The sequence below is a fragment of the Daktulosphaira vitifoliae genome, unplaced genomic scaffold, assembly GCF_025091365.1.
Source record: "Daktulosphaira vitifoliae isolate Bord-2020 unplaced genomic scaffold, ASM2509136v1 Scaffold_2, whole genome shotgun sequence".
NCBI classification, from domain to species: Eukaryota; Metazoa; Arthropoda; class Insecta; order Hemiptera; family Phylloxeridae; genus Daktulosphaira; species Daktulosphaira vitifoliae.
Genome location: NW_026099573.1, coordinates 8,696,876 through 8,721,901, shown reverse-complemented (window position 1 = coordinate 8,721,901; position 25,026 = coordinate 8,696,876). Strand labels below are relative to the sequence as shown.

The window sequence follows — 25,026 nt, the reverse complement described above, 5'->3', positions numbered from 1 at the left end:
TTTTATAGATACCTTAGATAATTACCTATCATTTTATATATTTTTGTGAACATTTGACCCTTTAACAGCCCAAAGGATGGGGTTTCAAAATGGTAACTTTTTTACAAAAAATTAACTTTTTCAACTTAACTTTTGAAAATGTTCCGGAAAGACTGACAATTTTATATATACCTTAAATTAAAGCTAATGTAATATACTTTAATTTGAAAAAAAAAAATTTGACCTCTGGACTTGTCTTCATGGTGAAAATGACTACCGTATGCAAAAATATGCTATTTTTGTGAAAAAATTCTTGATATTATATTTTACATTTTTTAACATTATGTTGCTATAACTTTTTAAAAAATGCATGAATCAACTTTATTCTTTAATGATAAATACTTTATATATACTTCTTTCATTCGACATACTTTTTTTTAAAATCGGACCATTTCCCTTTATACAGGGGGGGTGCAAACCTTTTAAAATGCGTATAGAAAGTAGAACTTTTTCAACTTAACTTTTGAAAATGTTCCGGAAAGACTGACACTTTTATATATATCTTAAATTAAAGCTTATGTAATATACTTTAATTTGAAAAAAAAAAATTTGACCTCTGGACTTGTCTTCGTGGTGAAAACGGTCATCAAAGTTAAAGAAAAACGTACGATTTCCATGAAAAAATTCTCGATTTTATATTTTATATTATTTAAATTATATTTTATAAAACTTTTGGGAAAATGTATGATTAATATTATAATTTTTTTATAATAAATATTTATATACCCCTTTCATCTGGCACGCTTTTTTTGTAAATCGGATCATACCCCTTTAACAAGGGGGGTCAAAACTTTAAACATGCGTATTGTTACTACGATATTTTCAATTTAATTTTTGAAAGTATTCCGGAAATACTGACACTTTTAAATATATCTTAAATTAAAGCTTATGTAATATACTTTAATGTGAAAAAAAAAAATTTGACCTCTGGATTTGTCTTCATGGTAAAAATGACTACCGTATGCAAAAATATGCTATTTTTGTGTTAAAATTCTGGGTTTTGTATTTTATTTTATTTTAAAATACCTGACAAGGGGAGTACAGATTTTCATAAATATTATATAAATTAAAATTGATATAGTATAGATAGTTAAACTTATTTAAATATGTTTGTTTCTTTTAAGTCGAGAAAAATAACTTTGAAATTTGAACTAGCTTAAATAGCCAATTTTTCAACCGCCGGAAGCAACGTACGGTTGCCGAGTTGGTAAAATTTATGTTTTACACGCTTGGGGTACGAGGTTCCAACCCGCATATGGCAATGAATTTTTTGCATTTTTTCTTAATTCTTTTTAAGTTAGTATAAATTTTAACTCGTTTGATTTTTATCACATTTAGATTCAATAACTTCAATAAAGATCAAGGATCCCATCACTTTAGTCGCCCCTTGCAAGAAGAAATTTCTTATTCGTATTAAAATTATTTTACTATATTTTAAGTTTTCGCTTCGATGCAAAGCCGAGAAGATATTTTTTTGTGACTATCATTTATTTTCTCTGCTCTAACTTGACCTACTTTTTTCAACAATACGTCAAATTACTACAATTCGTATCTAGTTGAAGATATTACTCTCAAAAATTGAAAAAAAAATTCTAATTTATCAATTAAACAGTTAGTTATTACATCGTCTCCATAAAGACAATTAAAATCATTAATTTCTAATGTTTTCAAAATATTTATTAACGAATGAAGTTTGATATGATAGGTTTCAACTACAAAATTAAATCATTTTACTTTGTAATTTAATAATTTTTTTACTCTATTTGTGTGTGCTACTACTAGACTATAATATTACAATTTTTTTTTGTAACATGTTGCTATATAAATCATTTCTAAAAAAAATGATTGTTTTTTCTCCTGAATTAACAATTGATTTTTACAAATATAATCAAATTTTATAATACACTCAATTGAGTAAATCTTTTTAACAACTTTGTTTTGATTGGTACATTTAGTTAAAGTAAATCATTAAAATTAATTAAGTTCTCAATATTTCAATTATAGAATCTTTTCAACAAACAACAAAAGTTCCTAGGAAATTATTACTATTACTTCTATTTAAGTTATCTATTACCATAAAAATGCAAAAAAATATTGAGCTTTTCTGATAAATTTACAATAAATAGTAATTATAAAACTTTCTGACTGCATATTGATCTTAACGATACAATTTTTTTAATTGTCATAAAATTTTCTATTTAATTATGTCAATGTCAAACTTACCAATTGAGCTAAAAGTTATGGTAAAATAAATTTTTTTTTTTTATTATAAACATTTACAACAATCAACTTTAAACGATTAACAAAATAGGTTAAATATGTCATTTTCCTTATTTTTAACTTATTAATAATCAAATTAATATTAAATATTATATCAAATCAGTATTAATTTAAAACAATTTTTTTTGTTCTTAATTATTTTTTTTTATATGTAAAAACTATTTTTTAATAATATTAAAACTTAGAAGTTATAGAAAAAGTCTAATTGCACATTTTAAAACATCGCGAAAAGTTGATTTAGAATAGTATATTTTTGTTTCTGATGGAAGTTCCTTGTAGTCCAGTGTATAAAACTTATAACTTTGTTAATTGTTATAACTTTATCAAAAATGACCAAATCAGTATATTTTTTTTTATTTAGATGCATGTCTTTATCTATCATTTGGTTTTTTTTATAAATCTAACCCTTTACCTGCCCACAAGAGGGATTCAAAATATTAACTTTTTTTTTTTTAGTTAAAGTAAATCATTAAAATTAATTCAGTTCTGGATATTTCAATAGTAGAATCTTTTTAAATATCAAAAATTACTTAGAAATGATTACTATGATTTCTATTTAAGTGTTCTATTACGATAAAAATGCAAAAAATAATGAGTTTTTCTGATAAATTTACAATAAATAATAATTATAAAACTTTCTGACTGCATATTAATCTTAAAAATAACATTGTTTTAATTCTCATAAAATTTTCTATTTAATGATTCATTCTAGTCAACGAAGGAGTAATTTTGCAGAATAGCAGAAAAAATTCCCAACAAACTTTTTTTTTTTTTGTTTTAATTAGGCAATTGGTGGATTATTCCAAAAGCAACATCAACTCTTATTTCTTTAATTATATCATGATTAGTAGTTCTTTGATTTTAAAATATAATATATGAATATATACTAATTATAATTATTAAATTTAGTATGAAATTGATATTTAATATTGTAATTTAAACGGAGAAATTATAAAAATAATAAAGAAGTTATATTTTGCTTTACTTTTACGTGTATAAAAATTTAAAGGGCTTGATACAATAATTTTCAATAAAAACTGTTTGTTACTATAAAAAAATGCACTGGACTACAAGGAACTTTCATCAGAAGCAAAAATATACTTTTCTAAATCAAATTTTCGCGTTGTTTTCAAATCTGCAAGTAGACTATTTCTATCACTTCTAATTTTTTATATTATTACTAATTATATATATAAAATAATAATTAAAAGAAAAAAAAATTTGTTTTCAAATTATTACTGATTTGATTTTTAATATGTTAAAAATAATCAGTCCAAATTTTCAATTTTAACCTATTTTTTTGGTTCTTTAAAGTTGATGAAAAATTTTTGATAAAGATTTATGAAAGTTTATAGTAAAATAAATTGAATATATTACCATAACTTTTAGCTCAATTACAAGTTTAAAATTGACATCTAGGCCTGTCAACAAAGGAAAAATTGCGGAAAAAATTTTGTTTTTTTAAAAGTTGAATTAAAATATGTATAATGACATACTAATAGTCCTCAAGATTGGAATTGAGCTTTTTTTTTAAATCCTCGCAAAAGTTCAAAAATATGAGCTTTCTTAATTTTCTCAAAAAAAAATATTTAACTTACAAAAAAAAGTTTCGCACAAAAGTTGTTTAAAAGACAATTATAAATAAAAATATAATCTTATATTTTTTCATTTAAACAAATATTTTTCGAGTTACATTACATTTAATATGAGTAATAAAATTTATATTCCATTTTTTTCATTTTACGGTTACTTTTTATCATGTTATACTTACATTAGACACAATGTTATAAATGCATATGTGTGTATGTGTGAGTTTATTTATTTATTGTATCATTAAAGTGTAGTGTATATTGAGATACAACCGATAGAGTAGGTAATTGATTTGACGCTATATTATTTAAACCCAACTAAACGCTAAATTGTACATTCCGAAATAACAATCATATTATGTCAATTGCCACCGGAATATCTGGTAATATTTTTCTTTTTCTTTGCCTTAATCCCAACTACTTGGGGTCGGGCACCCTTATCCTAAGCTTCCACTTGACACGATCTCCCACATCTTCTACGCTCACATCAGCTGTCCTCAAATCGCATTCAATAGCATCCCTCCATCTCTTTTTTGGTCTTCCTCTATCTCTTCTTCCTTCAACATTCATTTCTATAACTGTTCTTACAGCTTTCGATTCTTCTTTCCTCATACCATGACTAAACAATCTAAGTCTATTTTCTGTCATCTTATCCACGATTGACGCAACACCTATACTTCCTCTTATATGCTCGTTCCTTATCCTATCTTCTCTAGTCACTCCACTCATCCAACTAAGCATTCTCATCTCTGCTACACTTATTATCTGCTCTACTTTCTTATCAACCGCCCAACACTATTAACCATACATCATAGCTGGCCTCACAATTTCATACTAAATTTAAAAACTATAATTAGTATTTATTCATATATTATATTTTAAAATCAAAGAACTACTAATCAGGATATAATTAAAGAAATAAGAGTTGATGTTGCTTTTAAATTTCTCTAAATGAAACACTATCTACAGATTTGCATCGAAGCGTTTCTTATGATAGTGATTTTAATCACTGTCAGATATCATCTATACTTGTCCCATCTATGCCTCGTCCACACTGTGCCTTGACCCCACTGTGCTACCGTTTTTTTTTACTTTCAAATGCTATAAATTTTTATATGTATGGATCAATAAAATTTTTTCATGAGAAGTAGTATTTATATACTAGATAATTAATTTTAATATGATGTGTTATTTTTGTGTCTGTTACCACTTTTTCTCAGCTCTCACCGAACCGATTTCTTTAAACGATACATCAATCTTATCTAGTCGAATACATTACCCTCAAAAATTGAAATAAAATATCTTCGTACCCAATAAATGGGGTAAAATCTCCAAAAAAATTACAAATTTAAAAATCACTAATTTTCGAAATTTTTTCAATTTTTTTTACTTAAAACTACCATAACTTTTTGAAAAATAACCAAATCGATATAATTTTTTTTTATAAATGCATAATATCTTTACCTATCATTTGATAATTTTTTTTTATAAATCTGACCCTTTACTTAACCACGGAGGGGGAATAAAAGTGACCATTTTTTCACAAAAAATTAACTTTTGAAAGTGTTCCGGAAATACTGACACTTTTATATATATCTTAAATTAAAGCTTATGTAATGTACTTTATTATAAAAAAAAAAATTTCTAGGTTTTGTATTTTATTTTATTTTAAAGTATCTTACATGGGGAATACACTGACTTTCATAAATATTACATAATTTAATTGACAAAAAATTTTCAAATCATTTGATTTTTATCTCATTTAGATATAATAAATTCTATAAATATCAAGGATTCCATCACTATAGTCTCCCTTCATGAAATGAAATTTCTTATTTATGTTAATATTATTTCACTATGTTGTTCTTTTTGTGGCTACGATTTATTTTGCCAACCTTCACTAGACCTACTATTTCAACGATACGTCAAATGATTACAATTCGTATTTAGTATTTAGTAATTATCAAATAAAAAGTAGCTTAACCAGCTTTCTTCATACAAACAATGAAAATCATTCATTTCTAATATTTTTGAAGTATTTATTGTCGAATTAGATTTGATATGATAAAAGTATTCAACTACAAAATTAAATTATTTTACTTTGTAATTTAATAATTTTTTTACTCTATTTGTGTGTTCTACTACCAGACTATAAATCATATAAATCTATAAATTTAAAAAAAAAATTATTTTTAATTTTACCTGAATTTAACGATGGATTTTTACAATTATAATCAAATTTGTTTATTAAATTCCCACTGTGCTGGGATTTATCATAGTTAAGTTTAATTTAAGATTAAATAAAAATGTCAATATTTCTGGAACATTGTAGCTTCGATGCGAAGCTGAGAAGGTATTGGTTTTACTAAGATGTGTTTTTTTTTTTGTTATCACTTTTTCTCAGCTCTCACCAAACGGATTTCTTTCAACAATACGTCAAAAGATCACAAATCGTATCTAGTCGAAGACATTACCCTTCAAAATTGAAAAAATTCCCCTCGTTCCCCGTAAATGGGGGAAACCTCCAAAAAAATTACAAATTTAAAAATCGCTAATTTTCGAAATTTTTTCAATTTTTTTTACTTAAAAGAGCCGTAACTTTTTCAAAAAAGATCATATCAATATAATTATTTTTTTTTATAGATGCTTGATCTTTTTATCTATCATTTGGTATATTTTTTTTGTAAATTTGACCTTTTTTCTGCCCACAGGGGGGGATTTAAAATGACAACTTTTTCAACTTAACTTTTGAAAATGTTCCAGAAGGTCTTTTTATATATATCTTAAATTAAAGCTAATGTAATGTACTTTATCATGAAAAAAAAAAATTTCGGACTTTATTTTATCTTCATGGTGAAAATAGCTACCAAATGCTATTTTCGTGTGAATATTTTCGATTTTGTATTTTACATTTTTAACTTTAAAATGCTATAACTTTTTGAAAAATGTATAGATCAACACAATTTTTTCATGAGAAGTAGTATTTATGTACATCTTTCATTGGATATACTTTTTTTTTTAAATCAGACTATTTCCCTTAATACAGGGGGGATTCAAAACATAAAAATGCATATAGAAAGTAGAACTTTTTTAACTTAAATTTTGAAAGTGTTCCGGAAAGTCTGACACTTTTATATATATATTAAATTAAAGCTAATGTAATCTACTTTATTATGTAAAAATTTCGGACTTTATTTTGTCTTCACGGTGAAAATGGCTACCAAATGCTATTATTGTGTGAATATTTTCGATTTTATTTTTTACATTTTTAACTTTATAATGCTATAGCTTATTGAAAAGTGTAATCAATATAATTTTTTTATGGGAAATACTATTTTTTAATAATCCCTTTTTCATTCGACATACTTTATCTTAATCAGGATATTAATAAGGAACTAGCAGTTTATGAAGCTTTTGGAATAATCCACCAATTTTTTAAAATTAAACACTATCTAAAGATTTGCATCGAAGCGTTTTTTTTTGATAGTGATTTTAATCACTGTCAGATATCATTATACTTGATCCAACTATGCCATGTCACCACTGTGCCGGGACCCCCCTGTGCTGGGTTTTTTTTAATTTATTGTACATAATATAACATTAAATTTGATATACGTTTAAAGGATTCAGTATTTCCGGAACATTTTCAAAAGTTAAGTTGAAAAAGCTAGTTTTTGTAAAAAGTTTCTATTTTGAATCCCCTCTTGTGGGCAGGTAAAGAGTTGTAAAAATAGTGAAAAAAAATGACAAAATTTACTGATTTTAAAAATTGTAATTTTTTTTGGAGATTTCCCTCATTTTTGGTGAACCAAAATTTTTTTTTTCAATTTTTAAGGGTAAGGTCTTCAACAAGGTACGATTTTTGATCTTTTGACGTATTATTCATTAAAATTGGTCCAATGAGACTTAATAATAAGTGGTAACAGACAGAAATGATACAATAATAATTTCTCAGCTTCGCATTAAAGCTAAAAAATTTTTAATTAAAAAAATTTAATTTTGGAAAATTCATTATTTATTTTATATATATATATATATATATATATACTTTTCTGTACTGTCAAGGCAAAACAATAACATGTACAAAACTGGTTTTAAATTTTTACAAAAAGTAGTTAGTAAACAAACACATAACATTGAAATAATAAAATATTCATTATTATGTTTTATACGATGAAACATGATTAAAGATATACTTTATTGTATTTTACATATCTTTATAATATCTTTAATTGTGTGCTTAATTTAGTCGTATGCTTATACTAATTATGAACTTTTAATATAGAATGATGGCACATCGATTATTAACAAAAAGCATTGTTTTCAAATTGTATAACATAACACTATTACCTGAATATAATGTTAAGGGTACTAGAGTGCTGTGATTTAAGTTCATTGTTATTTATTTTATTGGTGATTTATATTGACTGTGTATACTAAGTGTAACTTTATAATACATTTACAAGAGAGGGTCTATGCAGAATTAATAATAATTTTCAAATGGATATAAAAAGTCATTACACTTTAAAAAATAACTATAATTTTATTTCACTTATCTAATCATTTCTCATCGATAATTTTTATCGAATAATTGTTTTAAAAAGAGCGAATCTATGGGGCGCGAACGCCCTCTGCCAAAAAATTGAAATATGCGCCTGAATTATTTTGTTATTGTTGAGTTATAAGATACAACATTGCATTGTATAATCCAATGCGCGTCATTCTACAAAGTTTCTCTAAATTTCGAATTATATCGATAAATTTGTTAGTCCTATTGGTAGGAAATTTTAATCATTTTATTTTGGTGTACCAATCCTTTCAATTAAGCTCAGTAAAAATAATCAATATACTAAATCGATTCAGTGAATCATAAATTGATAACGAAAATGAATTGAAAACATGTTTAGAATTATACAGTTTTTTTAGTAAGATAAATGATTCATTTTTTATTTGTTTGTATTGACATCTGCAATATATTTAATTTAAAATTGAAAACCTAGTTATTACTGAAATTTCAACTAAGCAATTTAGTCTAAGTTGCTATAGGTAACGATTTTTTCTATTCATTTATATATTACACTTTTTCATGATTTCATCGAAAAATATTGCAGAATATGCAATACTTTTAACTGTTGTCATCATCACTATATGCTTTATAGAATTATTGTATATAATTATATTATTTCATGAGTAGGAGCTTTCGCTTATAACGGATATGTGAGCAAGCTTACGGAAGGCATGAGATATTTTATATTTTAATATTAATATAGTCTAGTGTTTATTGAAAAGTTAAGACTAAAGTCTAGTGTTCATTATCGTAAAGGTGAGGGTCTAGTGATCGATATTATAACTTATGTTTTAATAATAATGAAAATATCTCTGTTTGCTATATATATTTTTATTATATTACTATCAAATATTAACAAATTTATATTAATAACAAAATCGTATGTTCTAGCTATTTAACCTTTATTACCATCTATTTCCGTAGTATTCCTTAACTACATGCGCCAAGGTTAGTTCAGTTGTAGCTCGAGCGGTGTTTTAAGAACAAATAAATACTAAATTATTAATAGACCTTTAAAAGGTTCGCAACATATCAAAGATTAAATTGTTACTCAGAAGTTTATTTATATAATTACCAAGTAGAATATATAATACTTATGTAGTTGAAACAACAAATTTACTGCGTTAGAAATAATAAAACAATAAAATAGGAAAATAATATAATTATTAAAAATTATAATTATTTAGAAGTCTATATTTTTTCCATAAATGCCTCTAAACAATATTCAAACAGAGAAAATCAAGAATAATTTTCTTAATTTTTAATAATTAGGAATGTTCAATACATTAATAAAAAAAAAACCCAGCACAGGGGGGTCGCGGCACAGTGGTGACGTGGTATAGATGGATCAAGTATAATGATATCTGACAGTGATTAAAATCACTATCAAAAAAAAACGCTTCGATGCAAATCTTTAGATACTGTTTAATTTTAAAAAATTGGTGGACTATTCCAAAAGCTACATTATGTGCTAGTTCATTATTAATATCCTAATTAAGATAAAGTATGTAGAATGAAAAAGGGATTATTAAAAAATATTATTTCTCATAAAAAAATTATGTTGATCCATACACTTTTCAATATGTCATAGCATTATAAAGTTAAAAATGTAAAAAATAAAATCGAGAATTTTCACACAATAATAGCATTCGGTAGCCATTTTCACCGTGAAGATAAAATAAAGTCCGAAATTTTTTTTTCGCATAATAAAGTAAATTACATTAGCTTTAATTTAAGATATATATAAAAGTGTCAGACTTTCCGGAACACTTTCAAAATTTAAGTTGAAAAAGTTAATTTTTTGTGAAAAAGTTGTCATTTTGAATCCCCCCCTGTAGGCAGGTAAAAAGTCAGATTTATAAAAAAAATATACCAAATGATAGGTAAAGACATCATGCATCTACAAAAAAAAGAATTATATTGATCCATACATCTTTCGAGAAGTTATAGCATTATAAAGTTAAAAATATAAAAAAGAATTTTTTTACAAAAATCGTATTTTTTTTATTAAGTTTAATGTCTGTTTTCACCATGAAGATAAAATAAAGTCCGAAATTTTTTTTTACCATTATAAAGTATATTACATTAGCTTTAATTTAAGATATATATAAAAGTGTCAGACCTTCCGGAACACTTTCAAAAGTTACGTTGAAAAAGTTCTACTTTCTATATGCATTTTTATGTTTTGAATCCCCCCTGTATTTAGGGAAATGGTCCGATTTAAAAAAACAGTATGTCGAATGAAAGATCTATATAAATACTACTTCTCATAAAAAAATTGTAATGATTCATACATTTTTCAAAAAGTTATAGCATAATAAAGTTAAAAATGGAAAATACAAAATCGAAAATTTTCACACAAAAATAGCATTCGGTAGCCATTTTCACCATGAAGATAAGATAAAGTCCGAAATTTTTTTTTTTCATGATAAAGCATATTACATTAGCTTTAATTTAAGATATATATAAAAGTGTCAGACCTTCCGGAACATTTTCAAAATTTAAGTTAAAAAAATTAATTTTTTGTGAAAAAGTTGTCATTTTAAATCCCCCCTTGTGGGCAGGTTAAGGGTTAAATTTATGAAAAAAATATACCAAATGAAAGGTAATGATATTATGCATCTATATAAAAAAGAATTATATTGATATGTTCATTTTTGAAAAAGTTATAGCACTTTTGAGTAAAAAAAATTGAAAAAATTTCGAAAATTAGCGATTTTTAAATTTGTAATTTTTTTGGAGGTTTCCCCCATTTACGGGGAACGAGGGAATTTTTTTCAATTTTTGAGGGTAATGTCTTCGACTAGATACGATTTGTGATCTTTTGACGTATCATTGAAAGAAATTGGTTCGGTGAGAGCTGAGAAAAAGTGGTAACAGACACAAAAAAAAAAAAAAAAAAAAAAACACATCTTAGTAAAACCAATACCTTCTCAGCTTCGCATCGAAGCTAAAAGAATATTTATATACATTGTTAACCAACATGAATTTTGAATGATTTGACAGTCTTAAAAATTAAAAATCCTAATCCTTTTGTATTTAGGCTCGAGTTTTTAATCTAATCAACGATAACAATACAAATAATAATTAATTATTAATGATTAATTTAACTAATAAAATAATAAATCGAAGTTCGCGGTCTTAAATGATATCTTGTAGTCATTGAATCGATATAATTCATTGTTAACAGCTTACCAAAGATTTAAACAGTTTTATCACCGAGTCGGTTCATTCAATTTGTCTCTTCTACTCAATCAGTGAGTCGACTGTTTCATGAATCACATCATTAATTAGCCCAAGTAATTTAGTTGTGACAGAAGCGGTTCCTGTATTCATACTTTTGTGTTAAATGTTCAATAGCAAATTGACATTAATATAACATTAATGGGATCACGACAATAATTGTCGTGATCCCATGTTATTTTTTAAATATTTAGAATTTATAAATTATGTTAATGTTTTCAGTCAATTCTTATGTATTATTTTAAATACTAGTTTTAACTACTAGAAAGTGTTGTTGGAATTCATTTTTAAGAAGTACTGTAACTATATTTAATAATTACCATCGATTTGATAGCATCAAATACTTATTAGTTTAATGACAGTTTATATAATATAAAAAGGGATCTGACCGATTACTCGTTGGTCATAGTTTGATCGATGAATGTTACATCATAATTATTATTTTGACTCTTCCAGAAGACACTTCTCCGCGTGGTCAAATTAGACTTATAACACCCAGTTTACTATACTACGTTAAAAACTTCGTTATTACACATGTGTTAGCAGCAGCATATACAGAAGTAGGATTCTAGGGTTTTAATCTGCCTTCACCTCTGAAACTAGTTGAACTATATACTGTACAGAGTAATTTACTTATCATGAATAATTACTTAATTAATCGAAAAATAAAAATAATGTGAATAATTTTTTTATTAGTGTCTTTTAGATCAATGTGTTTTTCTTAATTTTTCAATCATAAAGTTTTTTATGTTCATCCCTTATATGTTATAAGGGATAATTATAGTCAACTATAATTTTTCAAATGGCAATACGCCTAGTTAACTTACTTAATAGATAATGATCTAATTAAGAAATTAACTATTCAATAACAACTTCGGAAGTTATTGACATTATGATGTTTTAATTAATGAAATGTTTAATTATAAAAATAATAGCATCCACTCTTCATTTCCAGTCATTACTTTAAATTGCTTATAACTTTCTCAATACTGATCCAAAATTTGTTATCAGCCAGTAATTTTCTTAATTAGATCATTATCTATTAAATAAGCTAGTTAATTAAAGGTGTTGCTATAATAGAAATTAAAGTTGACACCCTTATAAGTTATAAGGGACGAACATCAAAAAAACTTTGATTGAAAAATTGAGAGAGACATTGATGTAAAAGAAACAAATGACAAAATTATTAATATTGTTTTTATTTTTCTATAATTAAGTGGTTCGTCATAACTCTGTATAGTCAATAGTTTTATTATCAACCTTCAGTGAAAACCCTACTCGGTTAGAATCTTGCGTACGCTATTGCGTTTTAGAATACAACGTAGCAGTAAAATTGTTGAAATAGATTAGTCTACTTGTTAAATGTTAATTTCGGTTTTAAACAAAAAAATATTTCCAAGAATTTTATCTAAGTAATTAACCAGAATAAAATAAAGATTAAATATTTAATTAAATGCTTAGTTATTTTGCTTTTAAGTTGATACTTATTGTCATTACACCATTTAAAATAAAATCTACACAATTAAAAAATAATTAACTGAACTTACTATATAAACTATTAATTTGAGATAAAAATTATCATAGAATCATAAGAAAATGGATTTGTTATTGACCATTGTTTAAAATTTATTATTAGTAAAAATGTTTAAATGTTTTCATACTTAATTTATCACTATCGCACTCATTGGTTAATATAACCTTCGATCGCTTTTAAACATAATGAAAAATACGAGTTCTGATAAACTAATATTAGGAAACCGTAAAGTGAATTATACGTAATAATATTTGATAAAAATACCTTTACTAAAAACCATCTATTATACACAGAAAAATGGTCATTAGTTTATCATGCAACTGCTCGATGGTACGAGGCATTAGAAAATGAATTAACTAGGCCTTACTGTACTAAATTAGAGCTTTTAGTTTTAATTTTCAATTTATAAAATATTGCATTTGAGAAATTATTATAAAAATAGTTTTTAAAAATGAATAATTTAATAATTTTTGTGTCGCTATTGTGCTTCTTATATTTTATAAATTCAACCAACGGTGATTGCTATATTACAAATTGTCAGTCGAATAATAGGTTGATTAAAGGTTGTGAATTTTTCGGTCTCGAAGAGGCGAATCGTAAACCATGTAAAAACAGGGGCTTTACTTACACATGTTGTACAAAAGAGTTGACTACTACACATTACAATAAGCACAGTTCTCACAATTCCCATGTCTCACATACTACGTCTAAATATTCTCCTGAGAGGCAAAGTAAGGAAAATACAATTTGAAATTAAAACTTAACGTATTCATGTTGAAGGTCAATAATTATTTATTAAAAATTGTATTAAAAATGCCAAATTAAAAGTTCCTTATTAACTTATAAATTTTTGGTTTATGCTTAAATCAACAGTATGAATACTTTCTATGATTATATTGGTCAAAATATTTCTTGAATTTTCAGGTTCAGAATCATGCGGCATTTCTGAAATAACCGACAGACGGATTGTCGGAGGAACCGAAGCTCAGTTAGGTTTGTTTTATGCAATGATACTTATGGGAAACCCGGGCAAACTAACATCAGATATTTGAAAACAAAAAAATTAAAACATAAGTATTAACTTAAAAACTTAACATTTTAAGAAAAGACAATTAATTTATTGATTGAGTTTTAAATATTATTTTAATCTTAAAGATGGAATGTATGTCTCAAAAAAAAAAAAAAATGTCATGGTTTCAGTTAAGTTCAAAAGATTACTAAAAATAAATAAATAGACTATTCTACTTATTTATCTATTGCATTTAGGTAGTATTTTATTTGTCATAAATAATTTTTGATTAAAAAATTACAATTTTTTAAAATTTACTTATTACAATAAAAACTATTATAGTCTAAAAACTAATATCTTAAGATTTAGATTGAGTTATTAATTAATTATGTATAACTCGATTAATTGTTACAGGAATTATATAATAATAAATAAATCTAAAATTAAATCATTCTTTCGTATTAATTTACAACAAATCTTTTCTACACGTTATTTGTTGTTACACACTCAGTTTTCAAAATATAATTGAATCGATTATTTCAGTAACAAAATTTAGCTGCAAAATTTTAGATAAAACTAAAAAAACTTTCCGAATTAACTATTTTTTTATATTTTTGGTTTTTAATATATTTCTTATGTAGTACAAAGTAAAATGATCATTATTATTATTTTTTATATTTTTTACTCGACTCTTTAGTATATAAAAAATAATATAACTTTTGAACTTAACATGTTTCTGATGATTAATTGCAATTATTATCATATTTTATCCTGTAAAACATTATTATTTTATCATAATTAGGATAATAATGATTAAAACTAATGTTTAATTAATGATAATTAAGTATTTTTGTAATTAATACACTATTTTATCTAAAATTAAACAATAATTGAAAGTAAATTAACAATTATATTAATTATTATTAAACTGGTATCACACTAAACGTTGTGTTAACATTCAAAAAATAAAATATTTAACTTAACTCATTATTTATATTATTAGTGTTTAACTGGTTTCTGTAATAATCAATTACATTAAATTCTAAAGGCATTAAAACACTTTGATTCAACATCATTGTTACTATTCTATCATAAAATATTTATGTTATTCACCATAAGTGTGTCTCCCGGTTTGTGCACGAAATGCTCGGACAATTCCTGCAAATTCATTTATTTAGCTTGACTAATATGCATAAAAAAAATAAAACCTGAGGTGAAGTATTTGAAGTATTTTTTAACTTTTTATTTCCTTAAAAAACATTTTATAATTTTTTGTGAGTGAGAGGAGGGATGGAAAGGATGTAGAGGCTAAAGCCTATTTTTGAGCCTCTGTGGTACGACTTGTGAAAATTATCTAAACACATCTACATTATTCATTATGCTCAAATTTTGACGATACTTCATTTTATTTCGAAAATTATTTTAGGTGCATGGCCATGGATGGCTGCAATAGGATATCGTCGAAACAAAAGACAGTCTACTCCAATGTTTTTATGTGGTGGTACTTTAATATCCGATAGACATGTTTTAACGGCTGCTCATTGTCAACCACAACCCGGAGAGACAGAGTTGTAAGTTTAACAAGTAATATTTTTAACGATAGAATAGATAATATTTACTAAGTAAAAATAACTATGCTCTATGAAACCTCTTTTTTTAAAAAAATAGGAACCTAATTTTTTATGCATTCATATCACGTAGATCTAGAAATTCTAGAATTCTAGTACGATCCTCCAAATTAAATAATTTGAAAAATTAAAAACATAATTTCAAGTATTCAGATTAAGTATTTTTGCTATATAAATAACATCACTATTGCAATATTGTTATTAGGTATTTTTTTATTCATAGTAACAAGTACCATAAACATTGAAAAATTATTTCAGCTTCGATGCGAAGCTGAGAAGGTTTTAGTTTTACTATGATGATCATTAAAATCAGTCAATAATTACAGTCGCAAATAGTACCAGAAGTTTTGTGTTAGCGTATTAATATATGATGTGATTTTTTATTTTTTGTGTGTCTTACCACTTTTTCTTAGCTATCACCGAACCGATTTCTTTCAACGATACGTCAAAAGATCACAAAACGTATCTAGTCGAAGCATTACTCTCAAAAATTGAAAAAAATTCACTCGTTGGGAAAACGTCCAAACAATTACAAATTTAAAATTCGGTAATTTTCGAAATTTTCTAGCTTCGATGCAAAGCTGAGAAGGTATTGGTTATACTATGATGTGTTTATTTTATTTTTTTTTTTGTGTGTGTTACCACTTTTTCTCAGCTCTCACCGAACCAATTTCTTTCAATGATACGTCAAAAAATCGTATCTAGTCGAAGACATTACCCTCAAAAATTGAAAAATTTTCCCTCGTTCCCCGAAAATGGGGGAAACCTCCAAAAAAATTACAAATTTAAAAATCGCTAATTTTCGAAATTTTTTCAATTTTTTTACTTAAAATTGCCATAAATTTTTTAAAAATAACCAAATCAATATAATTTTTCTTATATAAATGCATGATATCATTACCTTTCATTTGATATATTTTTTTTTATAAATCTGACCCTTTACCTGCCCACAAAGGGGGATTTAAAATGACAACTTTTTCACAAAAAATTGACTTTTTAAACTTAAATTTTGAAAGTGTTCCGGAAAGTCTGACACTTTTCTATATATATTAAATTAAAGCTAATGTAATATACTTTATTATGGTAAAAAAAAATTTCGTACTTTATTTTGTCTTCAGGGTGAAATTGGCTACCAAATGCTATTATTGTTTGAAAATTCTCGATTTTATTTTTTTATTTTTAACTTTATAATGCTATAACATATTGAAAAGTGTATGGATCAACATAATTTTTTTATGAGAAATAATATTTTTTAATAATCCCTCTTTCATTCGATATACTTTATCTGAATCAGGATATTAATAACGAACTAGCAGATCATGTTGCTTTTGGAATAATCCACCTATTTTTTAAAATTAAACACTATCTAAAGATTTGCATCGAAGCGTTTTTTATGATAGTGATTTTAATCACTGTCAGATATCATTATACTTGATCCAAATATGTCACGTCACCACTGTGCCNCATCGAAGCGTTTTTTATGATAGTGATTTTAATCACTGTCAGATATCATTATACTTGATCCAAATTTGTCACGTCACCACTGTGCCACGACCCTCCTGTGCTGGGTTTTTTTTACTTAAAATTGCTATAACTTTTTTAAAAATAACCGAATCAATATAATTTTTTTTTATATAGATGCATGATATCATTACCTTTCATTTGGTATATTTTTTTTTTATATGTGACCCTTTACTTGCACACAGGGGGGGATTTAAAATGACAACTTTTTTACAAAACTATTTGAAAAATGTATGGAGCAATACAATTTTTTCATGAGAAGTAGTATTTATATACATCTTTTATTCGACATACTGTTTAATTAAATCGGACCATTTCCCTTTATTTGAGGGGGGTTTAAATCTAAAAAATGCATGTAGAAAGTAGAACTTTTTCAACTTGACTTTTGAAAATGTTCCGAAAATTCTGACACTTTTATACAGGGTGGCCCACCACTCACTGACAACTTAAATAACTTTTGATCCAGTTAATATTTTTAGTTGATTTTTTTTTTAAATAATAGTTATACGTTAGGTCTATAGCTATATCTCAATAATTAATTTTTTTACATTTTATTAAAAATATTAATTATTTTTAAATTTTAAATAAAATGTAAAAAAAAAATCTAAGATAGCTATTTTGTAGAGTAGAATTTAAGAAAAATTTTAGTAAAAAAATATCTTATTAATATTCAGTAGTAAATATTCTGTAGCGTTTTGAAGTTTGTGAAAATTTGAATTTCAATGTACTATTTTACGGTATTAAACATTGAAATAGGTATTGAGAAAAGGACAGAAGAAAACGCTATCTTTTCAATATACTTTTGAATGAGAGTGATAAGNTTGTTATACGTTAGGTCTATAGGTATATCTCAATAATTAATTTTTTTACATTTTATTAAAAATATTAATTATTTTAAAATTTTAAATAAAATGTAAAAAAAAAATCTAAGATAGCTATTTTGTAGAGTAGAATTTAAGAAAAATTTTAGTAAAAAAATATCTTATTAATATTCAGTAGTAAATATTCTGTAGTGTTTTGAAGTTTGTGAAAATTTGAATTTTCATGTATTATTTTACGGTATTAAACATTGAAATACGTATTGAGAAAAGGACAGAAGAAAACGCTATCTTTTCAATATACTTTTGAATGAGAGTGATAAGTAATAATTGCCTTATCTAATTTCTTATCATGGTATTAATGCCATGTTTGTAATGTATACACACTATCATCATATGTATACACAGTAATCATGAAAAGATAGCGTTTTCTTCGGTCCTTTTCTCAGTACGTATTTCAATGTTTAATACCGTAAAATAATACATGAAAATTCAAATTTTCACAAACTTCAAAACACTACAGAATATTTACTACTGAATATTAATAAGATATTTTTTTACTAAAATTTTTCTTAAATTCTACTCTACAAAATAGCTATCTTAGATTTTTTTTTTAACATTTTATTTAAAATTTTAAAATAATTAATATTTTTAATAAAATGTAAAAAAAATAATTATTGAGATATAGCTATAGACCTAACGTATAAATATTATTTAAAAAAAAAATCAACTAAAAATATTAACTGGATCAAAAGTTATTTAAGTTGTCAGTGAGTGGTGGGCCACCCTGTATATATCTTAAATTAAAGCTAATGTAATTTACTTTATTATGGAAAAAAAAATTTCCGACTTTATTTTATCTTCACGGTAAAAAAGGCTACCACATGCTATTTTTATGTGAAAATTGTCGATTTTATTTTTTACATTTTTAACATTATAATGCTATAACTTATTGAAAAGTGTATGGATCATCACATTTTTTTTATGAGAAATAATATTTTTTAATAATTCCTTTTTCATTCGACACACTTTATCTTAATCAGGATATTAATAAGGAACTAGCAGATCATGTAGCTTTTGGAATAATCTACCAATTTTTTTAAATTAATCACTATCTAAAGATTTGCATCTAAGCGTTTTTTTTTATTGTGATTTTAATCATTGTCAGATATCATTATACTTGATCCAACTATGCCACGTCACCACTGTGCTGTTACCCCTTTGTGCTGGGATTTTTATGTTCATCTCGTATGATATCAAGATTATTAATTGGCTTATCATTTTCTTTATTAGAACGAGAAGCGCGCACAAGCGGGGAATAAAGGATACAGAACTCCCTCGAATTTCTTTCTTTATTACATTTTTTAATATTAAATTTATAAGTATATATACTATAATAACATGTTAATTATTTATTATCAAACTAAGTATGTTCAATTGTGCTGTTCAACAATTTACCATATATTTACATAAGGTTATCCAAAATTAATGTATAGTAAATTATTATTAGTTTTACCCCATTCATAGAAAATGAATTCCTGTGTGCTACTGATTAAATCATTTTCTACTATTACTACTAATATTTTAAGCTACTAAAATATTTATGCTGCTATTTAAAAAAATAAAGTCATAGTTAAATAAATTTTATTTTATTGCTATTATTATAGAAAAATCAAGTGAACCAATTTTCAAAAATGTTCAGAAATAAGAAAAAAATATTCAATTTTTTTTTATTTATATAAAGTGTAAAATATCAAAGACTCTTTTATACATACTAATTTTTTTTCAAAAGAATACTTGAAAACCATATAATAAAGTTTTAAATTTCAAAAATGTCCTTAGAATTTAATTTATGTATTACTATTAATTTAGTTTATTAAATTGAATATTAATAGTGATATTTAAAGAAAAAAAATGTCATGGTTGCCTTGAGATAACTTTGCCCACTGTTAAGATCATTAAAATTCTTTATTTAAGTTAAATAATAATTACTTAAAAATTGTCTATAGGTGTATCGTTATATCATTTCATGTAACTAAACTATATTCACATCTAATGTATAGAGGCATAAAGCTTATGAGTTATAGTATGAAGATTTGGGAAAAGGTAATAGACAAAAGAATAAGAGATGAAACATCAGAAACAAAAAACTAGTATGGGTTTTTGCCTGGAAAGTTAACGATGGAGCCAGTTTTTTGTGTAAGACAACTAATAGAAAAGTATAGGGAAAATTTGGAGAAAGAGAATGATAGAGTACCCCAAAAGAGGTTTTAAAGTGGCTATTAATGAGAAAAAGAGTGCCAAAAAGTTATTCGTTAAGTAATTTTTCTATCATTGTTTAATTTTTTAATATTTTATTACATAATAAGATTATACAATATTATTTTTTAGGTACATGGTACGACTTGGTGATCTAAACTTGGATCCAAATGTGAATGATGGTGCAAAACCGATAAATGTTATGGTCGAAAAAATGATAGTACATGAAAAATATAATACTGAAACATTATTTAATGATATCGCTTTACTAAAATTAGCAGAACCTGTTAAATTTAATTGTAAGATTATTAAAGTTAATCTTTTTCTTCTTCTTCGTCTTTATCCTTGTTACTTGGGGTTGGCCACCTGTATCCTAAACCTCCAATCGACACTATCTCTCACATTATCCATATACACACCAGTAGTGTTCATAACACCCCTAATTATATTCAACCACCTATTTTTCTTTTATTTTAACATTAATTTTTGTAACCGTTCTTACAGCTTCCGATTTTTCTTTCCTCATAATATGACCAAACAATCTAAGATTATTTTCTTTCATCTTATCTATGATTGACGCTACTCCTATACTTTCTTCTATATATTCATTCCTTATCTATCCCAATTAGCAATTAAAAAAATAAAATGTTATTATAACATTGTAAAAATATTATTGAAAAAAAAAAAAAATGCTAAAATCTCGTCACTCCACAATCATTCATTTAAGCATTCTCATCTTTGCTGCATTCATTCTCTGCTCTATTTTTTTGTCAATCGCCCCACACTCACTCCATACAACATAGTTGGTCTCACTACAGTCTTATAAAACTTACCTTTTAGTCTCATTAGGATTCTCTTATTCTTCATCTCGTGTTCTCTTTCATCAAACTCATACTCTATATACTCTTCATCTTACTTCTACTAATTCTTAATATCTTTCATTCAGAAGCTAATCTCTCGAGCCTTCTGTTAACTTTCTCCCTATTTTAAGATTATTAAATTTATATTATTAGAAATAAGACTGTCACTTTTCATAATAATGTGATTATAACCATCAGAATTCTGTTAATTACGATTAAACTTAAAGTTTTAGATATTTTTTATTTCAAAATTAAAAACATTTATAAAACCTATTTAAGTTGATAATTCAATTTTTGTAAATATCATGAAAGCATATCAAAATTACATATATAAGCTATATATATTTCCTTTTTCTGTCCAAGGGTAACCGTAATGACAAATTTGACAGCACATTAATAATTTTAACATATTTTCTGTATAGCTAGTTTTTAACAAAATTAATAATGAATATTTTACAGACACGTAACCAGGAGGAGACTTAGTGTAATAGGTGTTGATTAATTTGTTTTAGTATTTTAGTAATAAAATTAATCAAATTATCTCCTCTCCAGACATTTTTAAAGAGGAGCCAAATTTTTTAGATGTCAAATCAATTTTTAATAGTTCAAGGGGAGTGCTCCACTAAATCCGTCACTGATTTCTATATATATATATATTATTCATACACATATGACATGGGCTAGTTTTTGGTTCACTGGGAAATATTTAAAGGCGTTTTCTGCATCGAAAGCACCATATTACAAAAGAATATTAAAAGCTTTGCTTTTTTTTTTTATTGAATTATATGCTGAGAACAAATTTTTAAAATATAAATTAAATACTTTATTAATACTTGTCTTAGGCATAATCTAGTAGTTTAAAAGCGGTCTTAACTCCTCAAATTCCGTGACAGCCCCCCAACAACTATCAAAATTACATGTATTTTCTTAAATAAATATTATTAAGATGGAGTCATTGAGTTAGATCTCCCATACATTTTGTTTAAACTTCACCTATATTAATGTAATTAATGCCTCATTAATGTAATATATAATAACAATGTTGAGGGTTCCATTGGAAAAATCTCCATTAATAAGGCCTATTAGATTATAACTATAATTTATATTATTATACATCATTATAAATGTATTATTACTATAATAAGTAAATTTAAGAGAATTCAATAATTTAACATTTCTAGATTAAATGTTCATGGTTTTTAACTTCAATTTGAAAAGTTTGTATCTATATAATTATGTTGTGATAAATCTTAGAATACAGTCTAATGTTATATTCATGTAATTTTTAAATCATAAAATATAAATACTCTGAATAACTATATAAGTAAAATTATTAACTGTAATAAAATTAAAAAGCTTTTTACATTAAAAATGCATGTATATTGATTAATGAAATTTTTTTTCAGCTAATATTCAACCAATTTGTTTGCCCACATCATCTGAGTTAAGGTCGCATTCATTTGAAGGAACTCTACCTTTCATTGCAGGATGGGGTGATACATCTTACAGTTAGTGAAGTTTTGTTTAATTTTTATTACGAATAATAAATATAATATAAATGATGAATTTCAGATGGTGTAGCAAGTAAAACATTGTTAGAAGCTCAAATTCCAGTTATAAGCAATAACAAATGCAGAGAACTATATGATTATTTGGACGAAGCCATGATGTGTGCTGGATACTCAGAGGGAGGAACAGATACTTGTCAGGTAATTCTAAGTTGGGTTTAAACTAGAACATTTTTTACATTATTGTACTTAAAAGATTAACAGTGATGATTTATTTTGGAGGATATTCATAAGGAAAATAAGATTTTTTGTTCAATTATTAAAAAAAAATCTTCCATAAGAAATAATTTTTGTTTTATAGATCTATTTATGTCACCCTGAAACTAGTATATAATATTTAATATTTTCATGCAATTTTATAAATAAATTCTTAAATTACTTAATTCTATCTTTATACAACTAAAATAATTGATTTTAGGGTGACTCAGGTGGCCCACTGATGTTGAATCAAGGTGAAAAATATTACTTAACTGGTGTTGTATCGAAAGGTTATAAATGTGCAGTAGCTGGATATCCTGGTGTTTATACTAGAGTTACTCATTATCTTGATTGGATAAAGAGAAAACAAAAGTCTAGTTGAATATTTACATGAAATAATAAAGTACTAATTTTTAATATTTTTTTAAGTATAATTTATTGAAAAATATGATATGCTTTTAATGTTAAATATTAAGATTTAAGATTAATCATTGTTTTCCATAGTTTTAGTAAAATTATTTTGTTTTTTTGACACATTTGTTTTAGATTATAGTTTAAAAAGACACAAAGAAAATTATGTGACTATAATTCTAATACATTGTAAAGCTGTGGCTAATACAAAATTTTTTTTAAGTAAATTTAAAGACAATCATTTTTAATTTAAAAATGTGTACATTAAAAATTATAAATTTTGTATTAAAAAATTGACTTCTATACATTTGTTATGCAGAAATAAAAAAAAAAATGACTGATAAATCACTTAGAGTTGTATTCCTTTTTCTACATTAATAAAAACCTAACATAATAACTTTAACCTAAAAAGAATCATAAGGTTAGGTTATTATAATAAGTTACGATAAAATTATAGTTCTAAAAATGCACATTCTTGTAAAACAAAAGATCTATTTCATACTTATATTAAAATAATAAAATTATTAAATATACACTATTTTACATCAAAAATTGATATAAGCCTTTTGAGGATGGGTTCTCTTAAGCTTTAAAAATTTAATTTTTTTAAAGTTATGGAGTATTTTATTGTTATTTATATCTCATATCATTTGATTATAGCTATAAAATTGACTGTTGATGTCAATGGTTAAGAGTTATACTTAATATAATCAAGTAAATGCAATGAAATATTCTAAATGACACAGAAAACTGTTCTCTGGGAGTAATTTATGACATGTGTACTATACCCAATACCTCCATTTTTTTTTAGATGAAAAAAAAAATCTCTTTGAAAATAAAATATAGCAAACAAAATAAGTTCCTTAATGAAATTTCAGAAAAAATTATTTGATAATAATGTTTTTTGTAATTATATAATTTCAATAATAGAGTATTTATTTGTTAATGTACCATTGCCTATGATAGTATTTATTTTAGTTTAAATAATTAAAAAAACTGTTTACAAAAGGAATTGAAGATATAGTAATTTTAATAATTATTTGGTTACAAACATTCTTGTATCTATTCTACAATAGATAAAATAATAATTCAAATTGAAATCATAGGTGTAAAGAAAGATTTTAGTTAGAGGCAGCTAAAACTAGATTGTTGAATTTTACCATAAAAACCTAATTTTTAAACTTATTTTAAAAATTTTATTTAATGAAGTATGATGATCCTCATTTAAATTCTTAGTAAATTGGTATTATCTTTATTGCATAATAATTATAACTGTTTGATTCATTAGAACTAGACTATTTAGATAAAAGAAACACTCGTTGATGACCATGCTAACATGCCTATGATTGAAATTATTTTTTATTATATTTAATATCACTTTTAATACAAGAACATTTTTTTTATCAACATCTAATCAAGTTTAATACTAAACATACAATATTTTTCTTTACTAACTCTAATTTAAATAAATATATCATAAGATAATTACTTCATAAAAATTA

General features: G+C 24.8%; 1 protein-coding gene across 2 annotated transcripts; it reads left to right on the top strand.

Moving 5' to 3' along the window:
• Positions 1-13,552: 13,552 nt before the first annotated feature.
• LOC126898457 (venom protease-like) lies at positions 13,553-23,872 on the top strand. 2 transcript variants are annotated; one of them, XM_050672495.1, is made up of 8 exons: positions 13,553-13,983; positions 14,177-14,245; positions 15,688-15,832; positions 20,620-20,786; positions 22,754-22,855; positions 22,920-23,056; positions 23,334-23,516; positions 23,660-23,872. In XM_050672495.1, exons 1-7 carry the CDS (start codon positions 13,704-13,706, stop codon positions 23,493-23,495), a joined length of 1,062 nt encoding a protein of 353 aa, XP_050528452.1. In that variant the 5' UTR covers positions 13,553-13,703; the 3' UTR covers positions 23,496-23,516; positions 23,660-23,872. The 2 variants fall into 2 exon arrangements, with proteins under 2 accessions (XP_050528452.1, XP_050528451.1); XM_050672494.1 differs by lacking the exon at positions 23,660-23,872 and having other exon boundaries at positions 23,334-23,526.
• Positions 23,873-25,026: the final 1,154 nt, after the last annotated feature.

Coding starts and splice junctions, on each gene's coding strand:
- LOC126898457 (XM_050672495.1), top strand. CDS start 13,704: ATGAATAATTTAATAATTTTTGTGTCGCTATTGTGCTTCTTATATTTT. Junction 20,787..22,753: donor AGAACCTGTTAAATTTAATT/GTAAGATTATTA, acceptor ATTTTTTTTCAG/CTAATATTCAACCAATTTGT. Junction 23,057..23,333: donor GAGGAACAGATACTTGTCAG/GTAATTCTAAGT, acceptor AATTGATTTTAG/GGTGACTCAGGTGGCCCACT.